Raw genomic sequence first — 18,963 nt, forward strand, 5'->3', positions numbered from 1 at the left:
GGACACTGCCCAAGAAAGAACAGACATGATTTATAACAAAACTTGTAGTGTCTGTCTATCATCCTGATTTTCTCTAAAAGAAGAGACTCTCTAAGGATACGATGTGTTGTATGTTGTACAGATTGTAAAGCCCTTCAAGGCAAAATTGTGATTTTGGCATATTTAAATAAAACTGACTTGATAAATTAATGTTAAAATGCTACAACACCAGTAGTTCATAACCCAGGGGTCAGGACCCCCAGTCCTGACATAGATCTGATCTGATTAAAGGAATAAGAAATAAATAAATTAAAAATTTCATAGAATTACATTAACTTAACTTCTTACTTTTCTGCAGTTTCTGTAAGTATCACTCTGGGCACTTGCACCTCTTAGGGCCACTGACAGCCCTTTAAATGAGACGGTGAATGCAAAATCACTCATTAGTTTAGCTGGGAGCAGATTGACCTGAGCTTGCTTGATAATGATCAGGGTGTTAGGGGAGACAGGGCAGATTTAATCTGTCGTTTCCCTGTTCTTCCAGTTCGTGAACAATCTTTTGTCTGTCCCCTACAAGATTTTTTCTTACCTCTGTGTCACAGGTCATCCCAGTTTGTGGGTCTGAATCCCAAACCAGTTGCTACATTTCCTGTCACCTCATTCCCCTCTCATCTCCTCCTTCACTGCCGCTCTTCTTTCCAGCCATCTTGACTTTGTCTGTCTCTTAACTTTTTGACTTTGTCAGCCTTCCCTTCTTCACTCTCCTGTATCATGTCTAATTATCGAAGTCAGTGTGTGTCTATGGGGAGCTCCTCAATACCTCCTCATCAAAGCCTCTGTTTGTGTTTGCTTGTTTATCTCTGGCTGCTATTCTAGGCGCTCTCCTGGAGCCCTGATGAGACACAAGCCTCCACTCCCTACGGAGGCTTATACTGTAAGCTGTCACTGCACCTCCAGTCATTCAAAACACTGCCAAAATGAGATTTTGTCTCTTTCTACCTCTGTTGCTCCTGAAGGGTGCATCGTCTCTTTCATTTCTCAATCTCTATATATATTGTTTAGGTACGTTCTCATATGTTTTTCTCTCTGTCTCACCACCTTGCTTCTTGAAAGAACTCCAGAGTAATGAAAAGCATGCCAGAGGTTGTTTCCCCATCAAAAAAATTCTCTTGCCCCCCTCTTGTTTCATCCTCCTCTTTTTCCCTACATGCACAGTACACCTACATTTTCAGACTCTTTTATGTGAGCCCTTTTCCCCAGTGACCCCACCCCACACCTGGAGGGCGCCAAAGGCATCCTTCAAGTGTTGGTAAGGAGAAGTTTCTCACTATGATAACTAACACTCCCCCCTAAAGCTGAAAGATCTACTATATTGGAGGAGCAGCAATAGCATCAGCTCTACTGAGATGCCTTCTGGGGAGAAATGAGGAGTCACATTTGTAGAGTTTGTGAGCACTGGATGGGGATGGGGGTTTCAGGAGAAAGGAGTAATGTTGAAGCTTATTTTGGCAGAGTGCACATGAGGTGAAGAAAATTATATATTTTCATTCTCTTCAATTGAACATAACAGTGTGCGGTGAATTTCGATATAAAAAGTAAGGTCACTGTTTTATCCTCCTGTTTGTGTCTGAGAAATGAGCTTGTTGATGAGGTTTTGCAGGTTCTGGAAAGTGTTTTTGCGTGTGTGTTCATGCATTGATAAGCACATATTTTGCGACTCAAAGCTCTGTGATGGCGATTAGCGACACTAGCTGTGACAGAGTGGCATAGTGAAATAGAGCCCCCTGTATTAATCAGAATATGAGATCTTTGTTGCTTTGATGGTTAAAAGTGTTTTTCGGTGTAGGACAAAGCTCTTTATACACACCATATGGGATTGTCAGTGACTGGAAGATTATTGCCGTCACTGTGTAAAAACCTCCAATTTCAAATAACAGTGTTTCCACTGTAATTATTTTTATCATATGAAGTAGTCTTTTTTTATTAAACCCACACAGAGCAGAATAAGATGTGGGACAAATATAAGTGTTGTTTCTCCCCTGAGAAGTTGATAATATTACCACGTTACCTCTAAAAGCACCTTTGTGGCTTGTGATGGCAGGAACTCACTAATGGCTGAGTTGCTGTGAGCTGGTTGCTATGTATGGCTCAAGTCTGTGCTCTCTCATGTATCTCAGAATTTTGGGGAGCTCAAATATTGTCCCATTTAGTGTCTACTGCAGGGGAAAACAAATATTGCCTATGCTCACTTTCTTCGAGATGCCTGAGACTGTGTCATGACAGAAACGCAAGGCTTAATGGGGGTGTGGGGGACACGTCTTTGGTGAAGGTAGGAATGGTGAGGAGGATGATGGCTCTGCAGACAAAGGTGTGTACTATCATATACTTGTCCAATTACATGCTTCTCAAATAGCAAAAGACTGAAATCCTGCCTCTGATCTTGTGTTGCCATCCATTAGCTGAGTTTGGGGACTAATGCAGAAATGCTGTTTGATTTTCTTCGACACACACTCTTTAGACCACAGACAAGTTTTACAGTTACAAAAACCAAACAAAAAGGGAAAAAACAGACCATACAGCACAAAAAAATGAACATCTAAACTGTAGAAAATGCTTAAAAGGATTTTAAAAGAATTGCAGAGGATTCAACTGAAATCATGGCCTGGGTTCATTCTCTCAAACCACTGAACACAGAAAATTCTGGGAATAAATGGATCCACTTGACTTGTCTCGCATTTGTTTAACCTCTGATCTCTAACCTTCAACTGTGTCTTGTTGTGTCACAGGTGCCAGGATGGATGAGGCGGAGAAGTACAAACAGCGACTGGAGGCCATTGCTGTGAGTCCTTGCAGACACACAGACACAGACACACATACACATACATTTATCTGTTTATAGATGAATCTGGTGACTGATTTATGTGTTGTGCTCTGAGATGCCACCACCATCGCTGCTGAGGCAGAGTTGAACTGATCACATTTAACCTGACAGTAAAATCAGAGATGTTTGGGTCGTTCATGGTCAGCAGCCGCCCCCTCTGACAGATGACTGTAGTCTGTGTGAATGTGGGAGTTATTCAGTCTGAAAGCACTAGTCTGAAATTGGTTATGATGCAGGTTCTGAAAAGAAAAAATAACACACCTTCCCAGTTTGAATGTCAAAGTGCTGTTTTTCTTAGGTAATAAACCACAGAAGGAATTGCATGCTAGCTCACAATTTAAATCATTAAATTCTATGATTCCTTGTATTGTAATGAGAAGAGATGCACCATTTAACAAAAAAACAGAAACATCTGACACTGGTGCCAAGCTCGTGCAGTGACTGTTCACCATGGGCTCCGTGCAGGCAGCTTGGTCTTCAGTAGTTGTGGACAATACTTTGTTGGCGAGCCGCTGTGAATGCGATCAAAATGTGAGGATTTAATGGTGATTTAAGAAACTAAAATTCATCTCATGGACCTGAGGCTTGTGGCTTTTACATGCCCTTTTTTCCCTATTGGAGCAGCTGATCATACACAGAATACACATGTACAGATCTCGTTGTCTGTTAAAACTGGAGCTAATTTCATTGAAAAGTCTCATTTTTGTAGAATATAATATATTTTAGTTGCCTTTCATGACTATATTTTCAACATATAACTGGTCACACAGGATCTCCTGGACAGATTTTAGAGTGCTTGAAAAGTTAAAACCTTTATATACATCACCTTTATATACAAATGAGGTGCCACCTCAGTTATGTTGACTTGTCTACTTCTGCCTATAACCCAGACTTGTCTACATAGAGACAGAGGGTAAAGGGACTAAGCTGTGCTTTCTGAGCTGTCCGTAACTCCTAAATAATTTAATGAGTGTTCAGTGTGGTGAGCCAGGGTGTCCCTCGTCCCACGAAAACAACACCCAGTTGCCATGGGGACAGCTGCTCTGAGCATTATGGGATATAGAGTATACCTGATGTCTGTGGTGACAGTGTCCATGTGACAGATGGTCGACCAGGTGTCCCCGTTTTACTCTTTCCCAGTGATGTTTTATTCACTGCTGTCTCTTCCCTTTTTTTGTTTCTGTTTATTCATTTACACCAGCTTGTTTAACGGTCTAGCTGCTGATCTGAGTTTCTCAGTCCATCTTTCTCGTTATTGGATAAAGTCATACTCCTCTTGCTCTCTCTCCCTCTTTACCAAACTCTCAATATGTCTGCATTCATTCTCTTCCCCTCCCACCTCTTTCTTCTTCCAGGAGAAGCGTCGGCAGCAGGATGAGGAGGACAGAGTCAGGAGAGAGATGGAGGATGAGAAGCTCAGACTACAGCAGCTCAAGGTGTGACACACACATTCAGCATGATCTAACCCGTCTCAGATTCATTCACACACATACTCATCCAGACACACACACACACACACACACACACACACACACACACACACAGGCAGCCTTAATTTCACTCAGCTAAAACTCTCCGCAGACTCATTCCAGCTTGTTAGCACGCCATTTGCCTCCAAATTTATTTCCTTTTCGCGCACACTCTCTATCACACACACACACACAGATGAACTGTACAACCTTACGCACTTCCTGGTTCTGCCAGTCTCTTGCAAGGTTAGAGGCAAGCCTTCCTTTGCTGAAATCAGTTTTTATGTGAGTGTTTACACACTGTGCAATTCACAGAGCTGCTCCATTGTTTTCACATAATTTCCAGACTGGCGTTCCCACTTCCTACTCCACTGTGTTACGCTGCCCCAGGGCACATTCCTCAAATTGTGTGAAATTTGTGCAGCGTATGTTTGTGTGCATGCAGGTATGCATGTGTGCACCGGTATGGTCATTTAAGAGAATGTTCTGCATGTGCTCACCATGCTTGTTTGTGCATGTGAATTTGTGCACAACAATCCATAAATTTGTATCTATGAGATCACAATTCAAGTTGCAACTGGCTTCAAAGATTAAGTTTAAATGATTATTCTGACACTTGCTCTCTCACAGGAGGTGATATCATCATAGCTTTTAGTACTTTCATTAGCTGTGACATTGACTCTAACCTCTGGGTAGATGTAAGGATGTGATAGGAGAGAGCAGCAGCGTATACACAGATTCTGACCTGCAGGAAAGTTTAGAAAGGGCTGTGCCTAGCTAGCCAAAGGCATGGGGAGGGGAACAGAGTGGGGTTTGTTCGGCGCCGCATGAGAAAACACAGAGATGGTTTTGTGACGCTTATAGTTAAGTAGGTAGCTACCGGCTAACAGTTGCCAGATTTTGGAAACATGGGGCCAAAGGCTGGAGGGGAGTATGGGTTTTCAGATGCTTTCACATCAGTAGTAAGTGAGAAGCTTGCAAACACCACCTGGCTTGGAGAAAGTGTAGCTGCTGTGAGTGCTTTGCACTAGATTTCAATGCATATATCCACATATTTATGTCAAAAAATTACAGCCCTGTCTATTTAGATCATATTTACTAAAAGTTATTTCTGCTTGTCAGGGTCAGCCACAGCCACATTAGACTTCCTAGAGCTGACAAGAGTTTATTGTCTGGCTCAAGGGCACTTTAGCCACACACATGCTTGTTGAAAAAAAAAAAAAAAGCGTTTGAACCAAGGTCAACTGGTTGCAACACAGCTGTCATACTTATTAAGTCACCCTGCAGCCTCTGTTGCTAGTACTGAAGCACAGGGGAGCATAATTGTTTTTTTATATGTTTGCATGAAAAATGTTTCTCCATCTTGTAAGCAGGAAACTGCTTAAAGTTTCCTGCTTACAACTATCTCAGTGGAGTGTTTTAACATCTACATTGTGCAACCATTTGAAGAGTTTCCATTCATTTTGACAGCCTATTATTTGTCAGTATTGAATAGCTGAAAACATTAAAATTTCTTAACAAGTAAGGATTCTACACACTTTTTGTATTGTGGAATTTATTTGTCTATGAAGTAGTTTAGTGACAAATAGCAGTGAAAATACATTTGTGGAGGGAATAAAATGCAGGCTTGTTGAGATAAGCCTGACTGATGGCACTGTAACCACTACTGTCATAACACAATTTTCATGTCACTTTGATCATCAGGGCTCTCTGTCTGATTTTGCAGTAGCATATTGCTTGTTTTGCTTTCTGAATATAGCGTGTACAACTTCAGTTGACATTGAAAGCAGTAACTTTCCAACTTTTTCAATGAATGTGGGGTTTTTTCTAAGGTTAAAATACTGATTTACTCGCTTCAAACTTGACAAAGTTTGCCAGTGTTTGCATAAAATATACTTCACAGTGTTCTGGAAACAAAGCTGTGAATGCTTTGAAAACACATCAAACTAAAAGTAAACTAAGTAACTACATTCTTGAAAAGGTCATCCCACCTTTTTGAGTTAAAAAGTCATGTCCTCAGTGATAGCACAAATAAGTGCAGGTGAAGCACATGCAGTATAGACACTTGTGGGATGTGTCTGTCATTGTCATGTATACAAACACACACACAGGGCTTTTAAAGGGTTTGTGCTAGATGTCCAGTGGGGGACACTGATTACGGTGTAGGTGAAAGCAAGGTAAGGTAGGGGACAGCAGAGCTGAAGAAATGGAACGTGCTTAAATCCATGTCAGACTTAAAGGAAATCTTGTGTTGTTGTGTGTCTTGTAACGGTCTGTTTAGAAGACGATGTTCAGAGAGTAGTCAGCTCTACAAACTACAGAGAATTGCACTCTTGTTTTTGTAAAACTTGAAAGAACTCGGTTTGGTGTTCTGTCAGGCGGGATTGTTAAGTAGCCCCGGGCAGCGTTCGTTCACTGGGTCATGTCTATTTCCTGGAGAGTGGTGTAGGAGTAAGACAAGAATAAAAAGTGCCCACACATGCTATAAAAATTCAAGCTAGCATTCTCTCTGTTGGATAGCTGAGATGAAGACTGGTGACATGGACTCGCAGGTGTTTCTTTCTGTCTCTCACCTTTTTTCTCTCTCACCTTCGCCTCCCCCAAATAACCACACTTCACTTTACCTTCCACATCTCAGTTTCTTACTCTGTCCATGTCATTGCTCAGAACATCTTATTTCTCCTCTCTCCAGTCCTCACTTTTATGCTTTGGCTTTCCAAAATCTCCCACCTTGTTAACTCATTTACTGATCGCTGCATAAACAATCGGTAGTTTACTTTATGTGAGTAGTACATCGAGATTTCTGATACTTTTGAGTCACCATCATTTTTGCATTGTAACTTAAGTGTAGTGTTGCATGACAGTAATTTTTTGCATCTGTGCAACACATTGCAATGTGGCATTGTTAGTAAGCTATGTCCCAATTCCATACTTCATATTTCCATACTTACCAATTCTAGGCAGGTTCTGTGTGTCGTGAATAAATGAAGCACAATGAAGCATACTCAAAACAGTCAGTGTTCTGTGGTTGGACATGGACTTCCCACAAATGCAGCACTGTACAGTGTCAAATACAATGTAATCATATTACCATAATACAACACTAATGAAAGTGTCCTAAATCTCTTCTCTCTCCTGCTTCCTCTCCCTCACCTCCTCTTTCTCACCACAGAGGAAGTCACTAAGGGACCAGTGGTTGATGGAAGGAGCTCCCTTGTCCCCAACCTCCCTGGACGCCCAGAGCCCTCGCTCCCCTCTGTGGGGACCCCAGGCCCAGGAGATCGAAAAGCACATTGACAAGTACAGCCACAGTGTGTGAGGTCATGTGTTTGTGTGTGAGTGAAAGACAGAGCTAAAAGACTAGGAGACAGTTTGTGACTGCCCAAGACAGTTAGCAAAGCAGTATGATAGCACTATCACATTTTTTTGTTTGTATAGTTGAAATTTCATGTATAATTGATAGATGCAGCATTCCCTTTTCTATTTTTGTTTTCTTGTCATTTTTACTGTTGCTGTGCATTATGTATGCTTTGACAGAGTTTTAATTCTGCCTGTACTGAACTCAGAGGCAGAGAGTGAGAGGGTGATCCAGCCTGCACACTTGCCAGACAGGATTAGACTTTTCTTTATTGCAGCAGACAATGTTGTCAAGTCCCTGAAGACTACACTCCAAGATCCCAATCTTATTATTGCAAAGGTCCACAGCTATGCCTTGCTTTCCAACAAGACTCCTCACACTCACTGTAAATGGCCTCTGGGGAAATTTTCACATACTGTTTCAGAAAAAAAATGCCTAGAGTAGTGGGATAGTAAAATCAGACTCTAATCATATGTAAGCATCATATTAGGACATTTTAGAGAATCACAAACTAAGAGTGCATTGTAAGTATAGATTTGATGTGTTTTTTGGTGTGTGTGTGTGTGTGTGTGTACACAACTATGTCTTTCTCAGGTTGCAGTCAGAGAGTCAGCGGTTGGCAGAGGAGAAGGAGAAGGAACAGATGGAGGATGGCCAAGCAGTGAGGAACTTGCACACACACACACACACACACACACACACACACTCGCCCACTCACTCTGTGGACACAAAAGGGGCTGGAATATGTGTTAAACAAGCTTGCTCCATCATCTTCCATTAAGCAGAAAATTCCCCACAACTTCTTGTCTTTGGCTTTTTTCCATGAATAATTCATTTCCTCTCTTAATGTACCTTTGATGTAGCACCTCTTGTTCAAAAGCAGGAAACGTATGAATGTAAGCAGCCCTGTTACATAAACAATTCAGCACTTGATCCGCTCTGGAATTATTGTTTCACCTTGAACCAAGTGCAAGTATGTTTACCTCACCTCGCTGAAGGTCTTTATAGTAGAACAAAAGAATTGTCCCTCCTGTTCTGCCCCATGCTCCAGGATCTTTTTAGTATTTTTTTTTTTTTCAAAGTTATCACATATTCATCTTAACCTTTGCTTTTGGAATTCAGCTAAAATCAACTGAAGACATAATCAGAGGATTCCATATTTAATAGTTTTTATAGGCGATTTGCCATGCTGGCTGTGATGGAAGAGACTTTGAATGTATGACCTTATCATCTCTATGAAAATGCAGATTGAGAGTGAGTGAGAGATAATATCTTGCAAATGAAACATGCATATGGAGATTTTTCTTTAATCACTTTTTATTAGCGTAATGCTCTCTAATGAACCAAGGAGTGTGATCATATGTTGAAGTTTTGTGAGTGGGCATTTCATTTTGATAACTGCACAAACACACAAATACTGAACACTGTCCATCATGTTTAACAATGTAGATCTGATGCAGTTAAGTACTTCTGACATTAAAGTGAGTTAGTGTTAAAAGGGGTCATCTTCTCATAGGTCAGGTGGGGCTCAGCTCAATCACTCCCCCTTGTGACCAGGCAGAAAGCATTGAGTCTTTCTCTTAAGACAACAGGAGGAAAAATATTTCATAGAAATACAGCATTCTGGATTGTGTCTGTTTCCTCAAAGCGTGTGTGATGTTTCAGTATTTGCATTTCATTTGTTGTCTTCAGTTTTTTATATTCCCTTCAAAATACACCAGAGGTTCAGGCAACACAACACAAACAGTTTCACCACATGAGTCACAGTAAAATTAATTCCTCTCCTTTCTCTCCCTCCCAACAGGAGGCAATGAAAGCAGCAGAGGCTGAAGCAGGTAAGTGGGATCTGATAAACCTTTGGTACAGATAATTGCAAAAATAGCATTTTAGAAAACTGTGTCTATTAGCTTTTTTTTTTTTTTTTTTTTTTTTTTTTTACCAGAGATAGTGGTAAACCAATGCAGATGTCACACTGTAGAAGTTAGCTGTGAGTTAACAAGAGTATTCTCAGGGAAACCGACAAGCTCAAACATCCACAGTATGTAACAGAGTGCAGAGCAAAGCATTGCTGTCATCCAATCTGCCTGCCTTTTCCAACACACACACTCTATTCTGTCCAAAACATTTCAGTTTTCTAACACTATCATGTTAAAACCACCGTGTGCAGACACTCTGCTTTTCTACCACCACCTGTTAGTCAACAGCTGCACTTCTGGTGCTTCTCTTTCTCAATTACATCAGTACATATTGATTAGATTTAATTTGTTTAATGTTTGGACTCCTTCCCATTTAGCTCTCTTTGCTCTCAGTAAAAAGAACTTATCTATCTTTAGAAGAAAAAAATGTCTAATTTAAGATTTTGTTGTTTTCAAATGTTGTACTTGATGTTGCATCAATATTATTAGATAAATTATCCAGAGACACACATTGTAATTCTGTCTTCAGCGTGGACTTCATAATTAAGTTACAGGTGCATCTCAGTAACATTTCAAGATTTCCTCTCAAAAACATGCATGCCTGCTGTTACTGAAAATCACTGCTATCTGCAAACGTGGCTGTAAATGCAAATTATTTCTTCCTCAGAAATGGTCCAAGATGTTGTTGTGCAGAATGGAGAAAATAATACAACAGCATTAGGTGGGTAAAGAGTTGAATCATTTCATAAAACACACACGCAGACCTACACGCGTTTGTGAGTCAACTTTGAACCCAAAAACATCTCCTTGCCTCTAAAGTCCTCCACTTTTTAATTCTTATCTAATGACTGTTTCAATCCCTTAAAAACCATGAGATCCCCTATAGATTTGTATCTGTATGCACTGTATATACTAATACTATTCAATTTGCATGATAAAGGAAGGAGTGGCAAGGGCATACCTATACTTCATAAAAGTTCATACATGCTGTGATGAATATTTACGCATGTTGAATAAGGTTTTGCATATATTTTTATGCTAATAGGCACTCAAGTGCATGACTTGCATTTTTAGAGGGCAGCAGGTCTATGGACATGTCAGTGAGGATGCTGATCAAGCTCTTGAAGTAGACAAGAGTGTCCTGAAAACGAAACCAGCCCATCCATTTGTATTTACATCATCCAGGATTTATCACTTTCTTGTCTAGACTGCAGAATCTAAATTTGTTGCATTATTCTGTCTCTGTCTGGTTTGGCTCCCGCTCACTTTCCTCTTGTGTCTGTAACTATTTCATCAACCCTCACTTCTTTTTCCCTATGACTTAATCTTAAAATGGTTATAGTATTTGACATCTTGCTTTCTTTCTTGTTTTGTAGCTTATCTTTTCACATGATGGTACAATAAACACTGGTGGCCACATTACTCTCTGTAACAAACAGAAGCCTCCATTCATTATCATACCATTTATGGCCTGTGTCCTTAACCGTGGTGTCCTTGTTAGCTTCTGCATTTTATATTAGAGCAGCATAGATTACTTTTCCAAGTAATTTATTAGGATTCATTGATGACAGAACATTTTGTTAACAGCATTACAATATATAAATTGGCTGTATTGAGCAGTGATGTATTGGTAGCAAAGCAACCTCTAATTGCAATCAATTAAAGGTGCGTCTACACCAACTACAATAAAAACTGATAATCAGTTTTAATGAGCATGGCATCTTGATTCAAATTCACCCAACATCATTCAAATTATAAACAGCTCTAACTTTTCTAATAAATACAATTTCCTCTTTTACCGAGTCATATTTATTTGATGTTTTTTTGCTTCAGAAGCAACTGAAGATGAAGTGAAGACAAACAAAAATCCACTGGTGGATGAAACTGCAGTCGTCTTAACAAATGGTGGCGGAGACTCAGAAGCAGACCCCAATCACGAGGCCTCAGAGCAGAGTATTCAGTCCAGCACCAACGGACACATCGGTGCTACTGAGGGTGTTATTAGCATGACGTTGCAACCTGGGTTGAGCCTTGGTGTTCCTGAGGCAGAGCCTGGTCAGGTACCAGATGTCAGCTATTAATGAGAATGAGGAAGAAGAAGGAACTCTGGTGATAAGAGCAGAATGTGTGATTATCACAGATGAAGGGGATGATGTACCTGAGGATCTTAAACCCCAGGAAGATCAGCAGGAGACCATGCAGGCAGAGGAAACCCCGCTGCCAAGTCAAGAAGCAGGCAAAGAGGGAGAGGAGGATGTGGAGGAGGTAATAAAAACAGAAGCATTCACACAACCAGAGAAGAATGAGGAGCCTGAATCCACTGCAGAAGCACAGCCGACAAGTGGAAATGGAGGAGAGAGTGACATAAAGACGAATGAAAATGGCGATGGTGAGACAAAAGCTAACGGACAGGACAAACAATCAGAAGCCTCTGTGCAGTCCCCAGCCACTGCTCTAGAGGACACTGCAGTGGCTTCAGTGCCAGTCTACTCTGAGGCACAAACATCCACTCTCACCCCCAATACTGATGGTGAAGCTGCAACGTCACCAGAGGGAGCTGAGGCAGCATTAAAATCCCAAGACCCTGCCTCCATGCCTGGCCAGTTTCAGGAGGTGCCCCTGGCTGATCCCCAGGAGAACCAGAGGACAGAGGCAGGGGAGGGGGAGCAGGAGCCCCTTCTGCCACAGGCCAAAGCCCCCAACACTCAAGCTGAGCCAGCAGCAGCAGCAGCTAACAGCCCAGCCAACACAGAGACATACAGTCCAACCAGGGCTAGCCAGGGAGAGGAGACTGAGGCACCCAAACGCAAAACTTGCCAGTGCTGCTCTGTCATGTAAATGCCCTCTCTGAACATTCATTTCCTCTCCCTCTCCTCAGTCTGCCAGTATCCTTCTGTCTGTCCCTCTGCTGTTCAATTCATAACACACTCCCTCCCTCGTCTCTTTGTTTTATGCATCCATCCTTTTTTGAATCAGTAAGTCCACAAGCTACTTCCCTTCCCTCCACTAAACTCTGCCAACATTCCTTGTATTCATCTTGAAACTTCCTCATCCTACTCTTGAGCTTTGACACTCCAAGAGGAAGTAAGCTCTCTCCAGCATGAAGAGAGGGAAGGTATGGCCTGGACCTGTCAGTGTTAAAGTGCCTTGAGGAGCTCGCTACCCGGGACTATGCTCTGAGATTCTCTTCACACTCTTGAGTTTGATTTCATTTTCTTGGTTAGCAGATAAGCCAGCCAAGCTACATAGGGTCATAAAACCCACAATTTAGATACAGTTAAGAAAAAAACAGACTTAAAATCTATTATTTTAAATTGTTGTATCCACATGTATGATTCATCAGGTATTTTTCATAATAATATCAGATGTAACTGGTAAAGTCCAAAGATCTGCAGAGGTTCAGAGAGGATATTGATTTAATTTAATGAGTTTAAAGCTGAATTATTTTATTGATTTTGGTCTTTTATTAGAGATATATTAATCCAAGTATCAGGCCTCAACATTTTTATTCACCTTGTAATACAGGCTTTGACAATAGTATGAAATGGTCAAATTTATAAGCAACAGCGTGCTTGTGAGCCACTGGTAGTTTTAAAATACCTGAAAGTATGGATTTTTTTTTTATTTTTACCAAATGTGCTTTTGAATAGGTGGGTGGTCCGGAGCTTCTGACACAGCTCTGTGCATGGATGTATATACTGTATACAGAAAGCATGTGGAATTAAGAGTGTCTGAGATGTCAGTTTTGAAATGATTGATGAAAGGTTTAATGATTAAACTGACATTTGTCATACAATGCTCAATTTACTGGATGTTCATCTTGCATTTCTGTTCCTCAAACATTGGATTTGTCCCAAAACCACAGCATTGCTTCATGCATAAGAGCACAGTGGATAATGTTTAACCATTTGTTTCATAATGCTATTTTTTTATTAGTCCTGAGGTATGTGGTCCCAAATGAAGATCTAACTCAATTTTAATAGCCAGCTTAAGCAGTTTTATTAATTGAAATTGATTTGAATTCCTCATTGGTAACCATTTTAATCAGAAGGTTCGCAGAGCAGATTCAAGATGAAGACCATAGTCCTTCATGGTTTCCACCCAGTTACAGTATCTATTCCTTATCTACGTGGACGATGTAAGACACCACAAGGAGACAGAGCAGCGTTATTCTCTGACAATGTAAGCTGAAGATTCAGTGAATGAAACAACCCCGTCATCAGTGTTCCAAACAAAACACAGAAAGTGTGCATGTAAAAGCTTTCAAAAGTGAATCATTTGTACACGTTACAACAGTTTTGTGCTGATTTTTGCACTTTCAGCTTTAATTGTGATACATTTTCCCCTGAAGGGAAGAAGGGAAACTAACAAGAATCCATGAGAGATTCTGCAGACAGGATCACAGAAACTGAGCTCATGAGAGGATATGTCTAGTGTTCCCTGCAACATGTCTCAAAAAATCCCCATTTATGCAACTATATGGAACTTGTCAACGCTGCCTGCGGACCCAGCAGTGCCTCTGCCAGCTCTTTTGGTAGTTCCATGGCTAACAGCAGGGTCCTCACAGGAGCCAGACCAGAGCCTGAGTCCTTTGGGGATGTAGCAGTGTGTCCTGTAACTGTGAAAATAAGTCCTACTGAGTTGAGAAGTCCCAGGGGTCCTGTCCAACTATTGGATTTCAGAGAATCATTGCATGTTTTGCCAGTACTTCTCAAAAAGACAGGAGGTGGATAGTCACAAAAAAGAAAATGATCAGTGATGGTTAGATGCACAGTTGCATAATGCAGTATGCTGTGCAGACTGACTTAAATGAACTATCCACTATTACTTGTTACCTTTCTGATTCTACAGTCTGGACTTCTATTAGAAACCTTGAGCTTGATATCCAGGTTCAGTAGCCTTTTCTATGAGTAGGGTTTGAAAATCACCATCAATGAATCTTCGTTATAAAATTTCTAACAAACAACGAAAACACGAGACCCAGATTTTAGATATCCAGTGCCAGATTTGTAAAACAATTGTTTATTTAATGTTTTGATTATCAGTGCCTGAGGAAATTTAAAAAGGCTACGTGCATATCAGCATTTCTACTGCTTAGGGAAATACAAAAAGCCACCAAAAACAATCATAAAGGTCGTACCCTGCGAGAAGGTATCCACTCTTAATGTCATGAATACTATCGACATCTGTAGTGACAATCAATTACTGTTTATGTATAGTGTATCTAAAGTGACTGTAATCACAAGCATAAAGCAGTGAATCTGAAGGAGCAGATGTGTCCTGTTGCAGCAATGATTCCGGTGTTTTGGCTGTTGGCAAAAGCTGGAGACTGGTTTAAATCCAAGAATCACTGAATTATTCCACTGAAAACTGACGATTCCCAGAAATTTTCCTTTGTTCTGTCAACATTGCCAAAACAAATCCAGATATTGTGAAACTGGAACTTTCAGATAATAATTTTCACAATGAAACCAAATAATTTCAAATAGTTAAAAATTACCATTCAGTGAATTCAAGTGAGTGCAATAGGGTTTGTAGTGATTTCAACAGAAACATACATATTATGCTAAAGTTGCACCTAGCTCAAGGGTGTTATTGCCTGCTGTTTACAACACTAAGAGAGCAGAGTTGGACTCTGCTCTCTTAGTGTTGTGAAATTGGACTTCTCTGATCAAACTATAAAACCAGAAAATGCTCTACAGTGGCACCACCATCAGACAGTCACTGCAGTGCATCTGAGCCTAGATATATGATTTCAACATACCAAGACATGTTTGCTGTGTGTATCATCACTCTCCTCTGTTTGACGTCCGTGAGCCATTCAGCTCCTCTGGCTTGTGAAGATTTGGTCCAGCCTTTGGATCAGCTGGATCCTCATCAGTTGGAGGGAAGATGGGCCTTAGCCGCAGGCAGTCTGAAAATAAATGGAGCTGACAAGCTTCCTCCACTAAGTAACAGTGTAAGAATTGATTTCTACAACTCAACATTCACCCAAGCCAACCGTGACGGTCCCCACTGCCGCTCTCGTTCCCAGAACATCTCAATAGAAGGCCACAGGTTTAACTTTATGATTGGACAGACATTCAACTTCAGCGGGACCTTCTTCAAAACATCCTGTCCTGACTGTGTGATGTTGAACTTGGTTGTGGATTCACCAAACTATAAGTCAGTGGAGTTGTACCTCTTCAGCAAAAGGAGGGAGGTGGACCAGAAGGAATTGGACGAGTTTGTCTCTCAGGTGAAGTGTCTGAACATGCCTCCACATTTTGTGATGGATCCTACACAGTCACTTTGCCCAGTTACTGTTCCAGCAGCTTCAACAAAGGCTTAGACTGTCGTACATGATGTCTGTTCTCAGTTTGGATCAAATGTATGCCAGTACAGAAAACATGAGATATATCCTTCCTGGTAATGAAGATAATTCAATGTTAAAAATAAAAGGAAAAGAAAAAAAAACCCTGTGTGATCTGTAATGAATAATCTGAACTGCATTTGAATAATATGGAGTGACTTGAAACAGTACAACAGCAGATGCATATTTGTGTTACAGTATTGTTTCAGGTTAATGTTAGTTTGGAAAAGGAGCAGAATCTCTATTTTTAAATTTTGACTGTGATTTGTTTGTTAGCAAGAACACAACAGAAAACAGTGAGGCTTGTCAATTTATCATTAACTTTAGCACTTAGTTATCTCTAACCTATCCTCAACACTGCATTTCCTTTAAAGACAGACCTTCTCCTTAAGGTGCAGGTTAAGAAGAAACATTATAGGCTAAGAGCATCAATTGTTCTTTTAAATATGTTTGATACGTTGAAAATATATTCGATACAACCACCAGTCACATCAGATGTCACCAAATGAAAGATTTGAAAGATTAAACAGGATTGATAAGAGATCATTTGTTATTAGGTATACATTAATTTAGTAACCTCTAAATGAAGTCACTTCATCTTAACAGTTAACAAGTTAATAATGTAAAATGCCATAAGAAAATTAGTGTATACAACTTCTATTCAAAGAACAAATATGTTGTTAAAGTCTGCCATCTAGTAAAGGACAATACAATGTGATATTCCAGTAAAAAGAACAGAACATGAACCAAAGAAAAGCACAAACAGTAAAACTGTGGTTGGGGTTTGTTTGGTTGTTGTTACTTTGACAGTATGTGACTAACCATGAACCAACATCAGAGGGTAGAGAGCACCTCTGCATCTCCTGGCAGCCTAAAAGGAAGAGACAGTGTAACTAATGATTTAATGAACTCCTCGTACACCCAAGCCAACCGTTATGGTGTGGTACAGTGTGAGTATGACTCCCACAACATTTCAATAGTGGGTCATATCCTTAACCTTACCGGCACATTCTTCCATACACCCTGTCCACTGTGTGGTGTTGAGATGGGATGTGGATTCACCAAATTATAAGTCCTTGGTCTTGTGTGTCATGTGTATTTGTATATGCATATTTATGAGTATTCTCTATATTTATGTCTTGTTTTGACAATGTTTTTAATGTGTGGACTCACATACTTTGATCACACTACATTATCAGTGATACCCTGAGAAAATGTTAGTATACAGATTTTATGCATGACTGATAAGACCAAGGTTTTCATTTCACAACTACAGAATTGACAGGGAGAGAAGGGACTCTGCCTGCATCGACCACAGCTGGTGTTACACAACTGGATGTTTCTGATAAAAAATAATTATTGGTCACACAGTGCAGTTTATACATTTTTAGTATGTAAACAGCAAAGTTTTTCATTTCCACAGCAATGTCTCAGACAGAAAGTTGAAAGTGCACTTATTGTCCCAAGGGTTACCTGTCTTACCACAGGTAAAGGCAGTACTCAAAATATTATTTAATTATTTCACAATCACAAAATCCTTAGGATGGATAAGGGACTCCGCTCTCTGGTATTTTCTGTATTGTGAAACTGCAGGTTTGTGAATCAACTTTTAAAACCAGGCAGACCTCTTCACCAGCCACATTCTCCACAGAGACTGCCTTCAAACAATACAACATGTTTGTTGCTGTGTGTGCCATCGCTCTCCTCTGCTTTGTGTCTGTGAGCCATTCTGCTCCTGTGGCCTGTGAAGAATTGGTCCGGCCTTTGGATCAACTGGATCCTCATAATTTGGAGGGAAGATGGGCCTTAGTCACAGGCAGTCTGAATGATTCTGCATCTGCTGAAGCTGTAAAAGGAAGAGACAGTGTAACTATTGAATTCAACAACTCCTCATACACTCAAGCTAACCATTTCGGTGACAGATGCGAGTACTATTCCCACAACATCTCAAAAGAAGGCAACATCTTTAACATAAAGGTGAAGACCTTCAACTTTACTGGGGCCTTCCTCCATACTTCCTGTTCAGACTGTTTGGTGTTGAGGTTGGATGTGGACTCTCCAAGTTATAAGTCCTTGGACTTGTACCTGTTCAGCAGGAGGCGGGAGGTGACACAGAAGGTGATGGAGGACTTCAGAGCTCAAGCAGAGTGTCTGAACATACCTCCACCTTTTGTGATGGATCCTACCAAGGAACTTTGTCCAGAAGAGACCAGAACAGAGGAAGAGAATCCTTGAGAGACTTTGGTACATGATATCTGACCACATAGTGTGAATAAACATTGATTCATTTCATTTTTATTTCATCAGGAAAAATAAACATTTTCATGAAACATGAAGTGTTTTGAGTGTTATCACCTGCTTCCTGTTGTTTTATCTATATCTTTATTACAGCAGTTATATTGGGAAGAATCATCACATAGTTTGGTAATGCCAAGAAGTCTCTGTGTTTTAGAAAACAGTAAACATGGGTAATTCTGTGAGAAGGAATAACTCTTGTGTCCTGCCCAATGGCTGTCTGTTTAATTCATACATTTAAACTTGTAAACTTACTGAAATGCAATTATCAGATACTCATACTTTACTTCTACCATTTTATGGAACTTAACACATGTAGGTAAATATACATTTATCCGACAGCCACAGTCACTGGTTACATTTCAGATTAACAGTTTTTTTGTTGTTTCAAAAAAACTAAATACATCACAGAGATTTAACCAGTGGCTCCAAACCTATCTGACTTGTGATCCTTTATTAAACAGTACATAGTTTGGTCACCCTGTACATGTTTCAGGTGTTTATGAGTCATTAGTAGCTCCATCAAACAGACAGGTAGAAAAATCTTGTCTGTGTGGTAGGAAAAAACATATGTATATCATGTGTTTTTGTATATGGATATACTGTAAGCAGGATAATGCAGCCCATATCTTGTAGAGAGGAATCTTGTCTTCTGTCTGTCTTTATGAGTATTCTTTGTGTTTATGTTTTGTTTTCCTTGTCTTTTATTTAAT

At 40.3% G+C, this 18,963-nt stretch overlaps 1 protein-coding gene across 1 annotated transcript in view; it reads left to right on the top strand.

The window, feature by feature from the left end:
- Positions 1-18,291, top strand: part of palm3 (paralemmin 3) — a 33,669-nt gene extending 15,378 nt beyond the window's left edge. The window contains exons 2-9 of the mRNA XM_051070679.1: positions 2,766-2,818; positions 4,216-4,296; positions 7,502-7,629; positions 8,282-8,348; positions 9,492-9,522; positions 10,271-10,324; positions 11,437-11,639; positions 11,671-18,291. Coding sequence (XP_050926636.1) covers positions 2,774-2,818; positions 4,216-4,296; positions 7,502-7,629; positions 8,282-8,348; positions 9,492-9,522; positions 10,271-10,324; positions 11,437-11,639; positions 11,671-12,441 — 1,380 coding nt within the window. The 5' untranslated portion in view covers positions 2,766-2,773 and the 3' untranslated portion in view covers positions 12,442-18,291. The remainder of the gene's footprint in view (positions 1-2,765; positions 2,819-4,215; positions 4,297-7,501; positions 7,630-8,281; positions 8,349-9,491; positions 9,523-10,270; positions 10,325-11,436; positions 11,640-11,670) is intronic.
- Positions 18,292-18,963: the final 672 nt, after the last annotated feature.

Source organism: Lates calcarifer, linkage group LG5 (assembly GCF_001640805.2).
Source record: "Lates calcarifer isolate ASB-BC8 linkage group LG5, TLL_Latcal_v3, whole genome shotgun sequence".
Classification (NCBI taxonomy): domain Eukaryota; kingdom Metazoa; phylum Chordata; class Actinopteri; family Centropomidae; genus Lates; species Lates calcarifer.